The sequence below is a fragment of the Camelina sativa genome, chromosome 1 (genome assembly GCF_030686135.1).
Source record: "Camelina sativa cultivar CO46 ecotype springtype chromosome 1, ASM3068613v1".
In the NCBI taxonomy this organism is placed as follows: domain Eukaryota; kingdom Viridiplantae; phylum Streptophyta; class Magnoliopsida; order Brassicales; family Brassicaceae; genus Camelina; species Camelina sativa.
The window spans coordinates 11,957,493-11,967,829 of record NC_141880.1 but is presented as its reverse complement, the minus strand read 5'-3'; the positions used below and the strand labels follow the sequence as shown (position 1 = coordinate 11,967,829).

The 10,337-nt window shown below is 35.2% G+C and overlaps 1 protein-coding gene and 1 pseudogene across 3 annotated transcripts; both read right to left on the bottom strand.

The window, feature by feature from the left end:
- Positions 1-5,334: 5,334 nt before the first annotated feature.
- Positions 5,335-7,099, bottom strand: LOC104789298 (putative F-box protein At3g23950). 2 transcript variants are annotated; one of them, XM_087457399.1, is made up of 2 exons: positions 6,394-7,097; positions 5,335-6,219 (listed from the first exon to the last, which is right to left on the bottom strand). In XM_087457399.1, the coding sequence occupies exons 1-2, from the start codon at positions 6,920-6,922 to the stop codon at positions 5,669-5,671; spliced, it is 1,080 nt and encodes a 359-aa protein (XP_087313525.1). In that variant the 5' UTR covers positions 6,923-7,097; the 3' UTR covers positions 5,335-5,668. The 2 variants fall into 2 exon arrangements, with proteins under 2 accessions (XP_087313525.1, XP_010513324.2); XM_010515022.2 differs by having other exon boundaries at positions 5,335-7,099.
- Positions 7,100-7,912: 813 nt separating this feature from the next.
- Positions 7,913-9,927, bottom strand: LOC104707427 (putative F-box protein At3g23950 pseudogene; annotated as a pseudogene). The gene is made up of 2 exons (XR_015595603.1): positions 9,779-9,927; positions 7,913-9,299 (listed from the first exon to the last, which is right to left on the bottom strand). The product of XR_015595603.1 is annotated as a putative F-box protein At3g23950 pseudogene (transcript).
- Positions 9,928-10,337: the final 410 nt, after the last annotated feature.

The window sequence follows — 10,337 nt, the reverse complement described above, 5'->3', positions numbered from 1 at the left end:
AGTGTTCAACCATATATATACATCATCTAAAATAATTTCAAATTTTGTAATTCTCAGTTTTGATATATGTATAGATATAGAATAAATGCATATATATTTTTTTGGTAGCATGTTTATTTAATTGATTTCAATTGATGTTTTCTCGAAAAACCTTTTTTTGTTTAAAATATGTAATTATTTGTGTCAATATATATAGAGTAATTCACAGCTTAACTTACGATCTGTGGCAGCAGAAAACATTTTTTGATTGAAATATGTAATTATTTGTTTCAATTATATATAGTATATATTCATAGCTTCAAATAAGATATGTAGCAGCAACAAACCTTTTTGATTGAAATATGTAATTATTTGTTTAAATTCACATATTGACATATGTTTCGTGGTCAAGTTCATCTCAATTTATGCATTTTTTGTAAGAATTGCGGAAATAGAGTTGTGTAAAGAGAATCATGATAAAATAAAGTTTTACTAAGATTAGTTAATATCAGTTGTAGGTTACATGACACATATAGCTACTACTGCACCATATAGCCGCTACATAGACATTAAGAATGAAAAGGACTGATCATAGACTTGTTACAGAGCATCCCAACTGAAAGTGACTTGTGCCTTGTTTGACTCGTCTATCTCGATCATCTAGAAAACATGTGACTTCTCTGTGGCAGTCTGCAATTTCTATATGCTGGATCCTTCTTTTCCAATGTCACTTGATATTCATAAGAACTCTGTTTTCACCATTCTCTTATTCGGTCCATAGCCCATTAGTGACTTGTACGGATTGTCGTACGGATACATGTCACTGATCTCATATCCTTGATCAATACTTCCCCTCAAGTTTAGTCGAAGTAATGAATAAACTTGGACCTCCGTGATATACCACCTCGTTAAAAACCTTGATTTAGAAAACCTAGTAGGACAAAACTATATCAAGGAAAAAAGAGTGTGATCATCACAGAGAGAGAAGATTTGTGATCAGGGACGAGTAAGGTCCACAAGTCCAAGTTTACTATAGATATGCGAGCAAACCTTGTGACTTGCAGCCTTAGTAAAAATATTAGCTAACTGATCTTCACTTGGTGTGCAGCAGGGAGAGTAATACCTTCCTTAATCTTTTCTCGAACTTTGTGGCAATCTAACTCAATGTGTTTGGTTCTCTCATGAAACACATAGTTGGTTGCTATGTGGATAGCTGCTTGATTTTCACAATGCATAGTGATAGGACCAGAAGTCTTGATGCCTAAATCTTCGAGTAGTTTCTTTAGCCATGTGAGCTCGGTTGTAAGTGTCCTTATTGCTTTGTATTCTGATTCTGCACTTGACATCGAGACTACCTTTTGCTTCTTTGTCTTTCACGTGACTAGATTACCTCCGATGAAAGTGCAGTAGCCTGTGATAGATCTTCTATCCGTCTTGTCACCACCCCAGTCAACATCGCAATAGCCCACAAGTGCAGTGTTAGCGTTCTTTCCCATCCAAATTCCTTTTCCAGGGCTTCCTTTAAGATAATGGAGTATTCTCTCCAAAAGGCTCCAATGATACGTTGTTGGGGCTTTCATATATTGACTCACCTGGTTCACAGCATAGCAAAGATCAGGCCTAGTCAGAGTCAAATATATTAACTTACCTACAAGTCGCCGGTAGCGACAGGGATCTTTATAAGGTGGATCTTTCCTCTCCCCCTTTCTCTCAACTTGGTATCCATCAGGAAGTGGTGTGTCTACTGGCTTAGCTCCTAGTTTTCCTCTCTCATATAACAAGTCAAGAGTATATTTTCTTTGTGATAGAAATAGACCCTTCGGAGAGCGACAGACTTCAATCCCAAGAAAATATTTAAGTTCCCCAAGATCTTTTATATCGAGAACAAACTTAAGATGAGTCTTAACCTCTTTAATACCTTCTGTGTTGTCTCCAGAGATGATTAAATCATCAACATAAATGAGAACAACAACAATACCTTTAGTACTTTGGAGAGTAAATAGAATATTGTCCATATGAGATTTCTTAAAACCATGACGTAGGAGTGTAGTGCTTAGCTTGTGGTACCAAGCTCTTGGGGATTGTTTTAGACCATATATAGATTTCCTTAGTCGTAACACCTTTCCAGGAGCAATGATGTCTTCAAGGCCCGGTGGAGGTGTCATATACACCTCTTCTTCTAGCTCTCCTTGTAAGAAGGCATTTTTGACGTTCATCTGCCATAACTCCCAAGATAGGTTAGTAGCAAGAGATAACACGACTCTTACCATATGGAGTTTGGCTACAGGTGCAAACATGTCCTTGTAGTCTTCCCCATATGTTTGTGTGAATCCACGCGCCACCAGTCGAGCCTTATATCTTTCAATGTATCCATTGCTCAGGTGTTTGATCGTGAAAACCCATTTAGAGCTTACAATCTTTTTCCCCGGTGGGAGATCAGCTTCATCCCATGTATGGTTGCGTTTCATGGCTCCCACCTCATCGTCTACAACATTTAACCATTCTTTACTAGTTGGTTTTGGATTTCATGGCTCCCACCTCAAGTATATTTGGATTTCTCATCAATAAAAGTCACAAAGTACTTATTATTGTCCCTAGATATGCATGGTGAAGTCCACACATCTGAATGAACTAGATCAAAGCATTTTTCATAGATAGTAGTGGACTTAGAGAAAACAGTTTTACAATGTTTGCCAAGAATACAAGCTTCACATCTAGAGTGATCAAACAAAACATTAGGAATCATCAACTCAAGTACTGGAGAGTGAGAATGACCTAATCTAGCATGCCACATAGCATTGAAAGAAACATTCAAAAAACTAGCAAGGGTAGACTTAGAAGCACTTGGTGAGGTGTCATCAAGAATATAAAGATCATCTTTGGTACCACCTTCTCCAAGTAATTTTCCAGACTCAATATCCTAGAACATCATTAGGCTCAAATATAGCATAGCAATTTAGATCAGTTGTTGCTCGTTTAACAGAGAGAGGATTGGAAGTAAACCTAGGCATGTAGAAAGCTTTTGATTCCTTATCAAATAACCTTAAGTTACCAATTGCTTGAACTGGAATACTATCACCATTAGCAATTATAACATTACCTCTAGCAGGTTTTATATTGTGAAGTATTTTCGAGTTACTGATCATATGATGTGATGCACCAGAATCAACAACAAGGGACCTATTCGAACTATGAGTGAAGAAAGTTTTACCAGAGTCTTTAATGGAGGCTAGAGATTTGAAGAAGGCTTTCAGGTCTGATTTCTTCACATAATCCCCTGACACCATTCCTTCTCCATTCTTTGATGTACTGGCTTCACTCTGTTCGTCTTTGACTTTGGTTATGTTGGCTCTGGGCTCCGTGTTAGTACTTGGTCTTAGATGTGGATGTAGAAACCAACACTTATCTTTGGTGTGGTTCCTACGTTTGCAATGCTCACATCCTCCCTTTGATCTTCTCTCATCATGTCGGTATGTTCCTTTGTTTGCCATTGAGAGCTCGCCTTTTTCAGTAAACAAACCGAGTGAACCTTGTTCCTTCTGGATTTGGGAGCAGACATCGTCGAGACTCGGTAGTTTGTCTGCTCTCAAGATATGCTTAATGAGATCATTAAAGGTCGGGTTGAGAGTTAGAAGGAGATCAAAGACTTTATCTTGTTCCCTTCTCTCATTAAGGACCGCTAGATCCATGGTGTTTGGTCTGAGCATCTCGAACTCTGACCACAGAGACCTAAACTTGCCAAAGTGCTTATTGAACTCCATATCTTCTTGAGTTAGTTCATTGATAGTTTTCTTAACTTCAAATACTCGAGTAAGATTAGATATGTTGCCAAATACGTTCTTCAGTGTGTCCCATAGTTCACTAGCGGTCTCATAGTATGAGTAAGCTTCGAGAATGGTAGCCTCAAGAGAGTTTTGGAGTATGGAGAGAACAGTCTGATCTTCTTGGAACCATTTGGCTTCCTCTTCGAGATTAGTTTCCTCTCCATCTTCTTTGGTAGTTTCTCTACCATCTTCTTTGGTGACTTTCTTTGGAGCTCTTGTTCCTTCAATATGGCTCCAAAGTCCGTGACTACATAGTGCGGTTTTGGTGGTTCTTGACCACAAGAGATAGTTTCCTCCTTTAAGAACGGTTGGTAACACAAGTGGTTTCGAGTTCTCCATGTTCAAGTAGGATGAATCTTTGAACACAGTGTTTATTAGTAGAAGTTATCGTAAGAACAGAGTGGAGTAAAACAGAGAATGAGAAGAGTTATATCGAGTAAACAAGAAGAATCGATAGAATGAAGAGAATAGAGAAGTTGGATTGTCCAGAATCAACAATCCAGCTCTGATACCATGTAACAATTGTGGAAATAGAGTTGTGTAAAGAGAATCATGATAGAATAAAGTTTTACTAAGATTAGTTAATATCAGTTGTAGGTTACATGACACATATAGCTACTACTGCACCATATAGCCGCTACATAGACATTAAGAATGAAAAGGACTGATCATGGACTTGTTACAGAGCATCCCAACTGAAAGTGACTTGTGCCTTGTTTGACTCGTCTATCTCGATCATCTAGACAACATGTGACTTCTCTGTGGCAGTCTGCAATTTCTATATTCTGGATCCTTCTTTTCCAATGTCACTTGATATTCATAAGACCTCTGTTTTCACCATTCTCTTATTCGGTCCATAGCCCATTAGTGACTTGTACGGACAGTCGTACGGATACATGTCACTGATCTCATATCCTTGATCAATATTTTTGGTTCTGTTGTAAAACACTTGTTAAATTCATCTCAATAGATGTTTTTTTCGGGTTTAAATCCTGATACTTGTTTAAACATATTGAAGTATTTTAGGGTTTAAACCCGGCATCTAACTACTTTTTGTTTGAAAAAATTAAGTATTTTTTAATAAATTAGTAGAAATTACTTAATCTCTTTGAAAGTTATAATCTTGAAGTCTTTTAGTGACAGGTTAATGATACTCATAAGATTTATAAAATAAAATAACAAACTAGAGAAGCATCAATCACAACCTAATTAGCTTGTTTAGTTTAAGTTGAAAACTAGAGAATACCTTTTTAACATTTGAATTCATATATATAAGAGACCCATGAGCTGTCATTGAAATTCAGTAACCAAGTAGAAAAACCTCATTATGATCTCTCTAGGCTTTTTTACTAATCAAAGAAGTACCTTACTAGCTCCCTTTCTGCAGCAAATCCTGAGATTCGGACTTTGAAATCAACAAACTCGACAGACAATATATAATAACATACACCAATGTGCATGTGAGAAACAGTTAACTGCTTTAATTCATCTCCTCGGACCGCATTTCCTCAAAATCATAATAGCATAGTGATGAAAAAAATATCAACACCAATATATAAGAGATAATTCAAGTTTGAAATGCTCTCAAGAACTTAAGAAAAAAAAAAAAAAAAAAAAAAAAAAAAAAAAAACAAAGGTGGGAGCAATCAGATTCATAGAATATACCATAAACGATTTGTTAAGATAAATTCCCAAAACAAAACATAAAAGCCCATATTCAGCTACAATTTGGTTACTAGCTTCTTCTCTTCATCCTTCATCCATCCTCTGCAAGTGTCTATTCCCCATACAATTGAGCTCCCACATCTGCCTTTTGCCTCTTAAAAATCCACTCATCAGATTGAGACTTGAAACATAGTAGTACTCTAAGTAGGTTTCGGACCAGGGAAATGGTGCAGCCAACGAGGGAGAACATACTGTGAAAAGTGGAGAAGGTTAGGATCAGTTTGAACTGATGAGAGAAAGTATTTATAGATGCTCTCCATATACTCGCTGCACCAGTTAAAACTCAAGACGCAACCATCCATACACTTGCGAACATCTTCAGCTTCCTTGTGAAGACTAAACACTTTTGTCCTCAAGTTAAAAAGGATCAGACCTTTGTTGCTCCTACTCCACAAGTAGATGATCTCAGATTTCAAAGGATGCATCACCACAGGGAAATAATCAATACCAAACAACTGGTTCAAAGAAGCCAAGCTGACATCCCAAAAGAGCTGCCACGCCTGAGGATCATCACTGTACTTGACAAGCCTCCAAACCCGTAACGTGCGGTTTCCATTCTCACAGAACTCGTTGAAATACACAATAGACCCTTCCGAGGTTGTAAAGCTTCTCCTAAAACGCTCTAACTCATTATCTTTTACAGCACCAGGGAAAGGTACGATGTGACACTCATCATAAACACCAGTATGACCTATATAGCAATCGTAGGTGATAATAGAACTAGTGAGATTAGAAAGCCAATGAAGAAACCCGTTCAAAGCAATCGACTTGTCCTGACTAGACAACAGAGCAGTATGGGGACAAGTTACAACTTGGATATCCCACATCCCTGTATCAGACGAGTAGATCATAAACAGGACCTTACCTTCATGAGCCAACAACCACACAACCTTGTAACTCACAACTACACCCTTCTCCATCTTTGTAACCAACCCACTATCACAGAATTGCTCAAGCTTCCTTAATCTCTCAAAATTAGGAAAAGGAAGCATAGGGATTCGAAACCATTCCTGCAACAAAGGGTTCCCTATGTAATACATAGGAGAGCCATCACTAGACTCTGCACAAATCGAGACCAACCCATCTGTACAAGCTAACATATTTAGTTTAGTGATCGTCGTCTCGGCAAAGAAACTTACTAGAGATCCTGGAGAACGAGAAAGTCCCCATCTTTGGCATCCATGGTGGCCGACGATTTCAAGAGCAAGCTTGTGAGGGTTGGTTTGGATGATGGACCATGAGACTGACGAAGATGAGTTGAAAGAGATGTAAAGATCTCTGAAGTCTGAATCGATTAGAGTTTTCCATTCTTTGCTGACTGATCTGAATCTCGCGATGCTCTTAAGTGGACAACGAAGCAAGACGTTGACCAATGTTACTTCTATAATCTCCATTTCTTTTTCGTTTTAGGGTTCTTCTTCGATTTCTCTGCACAACGACCTTAGTTTGTGGCTTTCTCTCAGGTTCTGTTCTGTTTTGGTTCCAATACTACAAATTTATAAAACGAACCGTCCGATTTGCGAGGAGTTTTAAACTTATTTATAAATTGTAATTATCTTTTAAGATTTTTAATTTGTTTTAAAATTTAAACCAAGTTTTTGTTTATATAATAATATTATATTTATCTTTTACAGTTTTAACATTTTGTTGAAATAGAAAACTTTCTTATAATTATCTTTTCATATTTTTAAAATTTTTCTTTCTTTAAAAATTAAGCTTTATATAATAAGATATCAAGTAAAATTTGTTATTTGTGATTTTTTTAGATTTTGATTAAAAAATTGTAAAGTTTGGTTTTCAAAGTTAGCTATTGGATCATGACAACTGTAAATATATTGATTAGATGTTGACATATGTAAAAAAAATTATTACTTTTATATCTAAAAAAAATCAAATAAGAAAATTAACAATATATTTTTCTAATTTTAACACAGAATATTTTGTATACTTTAATCACTTTTCTGTATAAATTTAGTTTTACTATATGTTTATAATAAATAATAATTGCAATTAAATTGCACATATTTTCTTATTAATTGCACATATATCCTATTAAAATTAGTAATTTAATAGATAATTTCCTATTAGAATTAGTCATATGAGTTATATTATATATATTTTTTAATTATTAATAATATAAATTAATTGCACATATTTTCCTATTAAATTTAGTAATTTAATAGATAACTTTCTTATTAGAAATAGTCATATAATAAATTACTTTTGGTTTTATATACTTTTCAAAAAATTTAATCTTTTTCTATTTTGAATTTTTTAATTTCCCTGTAATTTTTAAATAAAATTTATTTTCACATATATAAACAATAACATCCTCATTTCACTTAATCTTTTATGGTTAGCTTATTTTGTGCTACTAAAACACCTATGAATCACTGTTTCAATTGAATAGAAAGGTTCACTTACATAATGGTGCAAATGTTTGTCTTAGATGATGCATGAAAAATTGTATAACTAATAAACTCAAAACATAGCTACACACTAATTAAGTAGGTGGAGGACGAGGGAGCCGGTGCAACCAACGAGGGAGAACATATTGTGAAAAGAGGAGAAGGTTAGGACTACTTGAGTTAAACCATGGGCAAAAGTAGCCACATATGTTCTCCATATACTCGCTACACCAGTTAAAACTCAAGACGCAACCATCCATACACTTGCTATCGTCTTCGTTTTCCTTGTGAAGACTAAACGCTAATGTCCTCAAGTTAAACAAGACCATACCTTTCTTTTCCATGCACCACATGTAGATGATCTCATAGTTCAAAGGATGCATAACCACCGGGAAATAATCGATACCTAACAACTCGATCATAGAATTAACCAAGCTGACTTCCCATAAGAGCTGCCACGCTTCCTCAGGACCATCAATGTACTCGACCAGCCTCCAAACCCGTAACGTGCGGTTTTCATTTTCATGGTACTCGTTGAAATACACAATCGACCCTTCCGAGGTTGTAAAGGTTCTCCTATAACGCCGTAACACATCATGTTTTCCACTATCGGGGAATGATATGATACGACACCCATCATCAACATTACCTCCATAGAAATCATAGGCCATAAAAGAAGTGTTGAGATTTGAAAACCAGTGAAGTATCCCATTCAAAGCAATCGACTTGCGGTGACTAAACCAGCAATGATGAAGAGGACAAGTCACATTTCGATTTTCCCACTTCCCTGTATCAGATGAGTAAATCGCAAAATCGACTTTAGTACCACCGTGACTCATCACCAACACTACCTTGTAACTCACAACGATACCACTCCGCATATTCGTAACCAATCCACAGTCGTTGAAACGTTCCTGCATCCGTAATCTCTCAAAATCTTCCAAAGAGAGGAAAGGAGGGAGCAGGACTTGAAACCATTCTTGGAGCAAAGGGTTTCCAACGTAATACATAGGAGTTTCATCGGCAGCTTCTATGTAAAGCAAGACCAATCCATCGGTGCAAGCCAAGACTTGTAGCTTCTTGATTGCTGTCTCGACAAAGAAACTCATGAAATATCCCGGAGAACGAGTAAGTCCCCATGTTTTGCATCCATGATGACCCACGATTTCAAGTGTCAGTTTGTAAGGTCCCGTTTGGATGATTGACCATGAGACTGAGGAAGAGTTGAGTGACATGAAGTGATCTCGGAACAAGTCTGAATCGATCAAATCTTTCCATTCTTTGCACACTGATCTGAATCTTGCAATGCTTTTCAACGGAAGTCGCACCAAGACAACAAACGTCGCTTCAGGAATATTCATTTCTGCAAACAAACAACATATATATAACTGATGAAATGAAATGCTCTAAAACATATTTAAATTTTTAAAATTACTAGGTACAAAAAAATAAAATAAAAAAAAACTACTAATAAATTACATTTCACTAAAAAAACTACTAATAAATTACATATTCTTTTTAAAATTTTTTTTTTTTTTTGGAAAACCAAAGAAGAATATGCTTTTTGTATAATAATCAAGACACGTCGTGATTTATGGCTTCATATGTATATGACAAAAATAATTAACATAACTGAACGAACAACTAACCAATTAATCAACAAATACATACATGAAAATGATAATATAATATATACGATATTCTTTCGTGGGGAATAGAGATCTAAATCTTGATATATATATTGAATGCTCGTTTAGATATTGAGAAGAGTTTGGTTTGTGTTTCTTGCGACGGTCTCTCGCTATAATGGTAACGAAAAAAAAGAAAAATTTGGAGTCTTACCTGATTTCGTCTACAAAGCTAGAGAAGAAAAGAAATGCAAAAGAGGCTGTTATACTGAGGGGCAGCAGGAAACAAAGTAGGTTATGTAATCGATATTGTGGAGTTGAATGAAAATTTACAAGTATTTATAGAATCGTAACTCAGAAATTATTATGTTTATACATCTTTGTATATCAAGTACTATGAGGTCACTCAACATAAAGTACATTTCATTATAGCTTTTTACTTTTGTCTTTTTTTTTGTTATTCATTTAAGAAAAAAGAAAAAGATTGTAATTAACTGGAAATTATTTTTTTATGAAGATTTACTTCTATATAATATATAATATAAATATTCCAAAGAAAGAAAGATATCTTTTTGGATATATGTGTTTGTTTGACTACAAAGCTTGTTTGACTATTAAAATTTAACTTTACATGAGTAGGCTTTTCTGATTTTTAATAAGAAAAATTATTTTATTCTTAAATTTTGTCAAAAATTAATGATAACTATATAAATGTTACTAATAAAATATCATAATTATACAATATAAACATTTCTACTTTTATAAATATCTAA

Excerpts from the sequence above, each read along its gene's own strand:
- LOC104789298 (XM_010515022.2), bottom strand. The coding sequence starts at position 6,922 with ATGGAGATTATAGAAGTAACATTGGTCAACGTCTTGCTTCGTTGTCCA.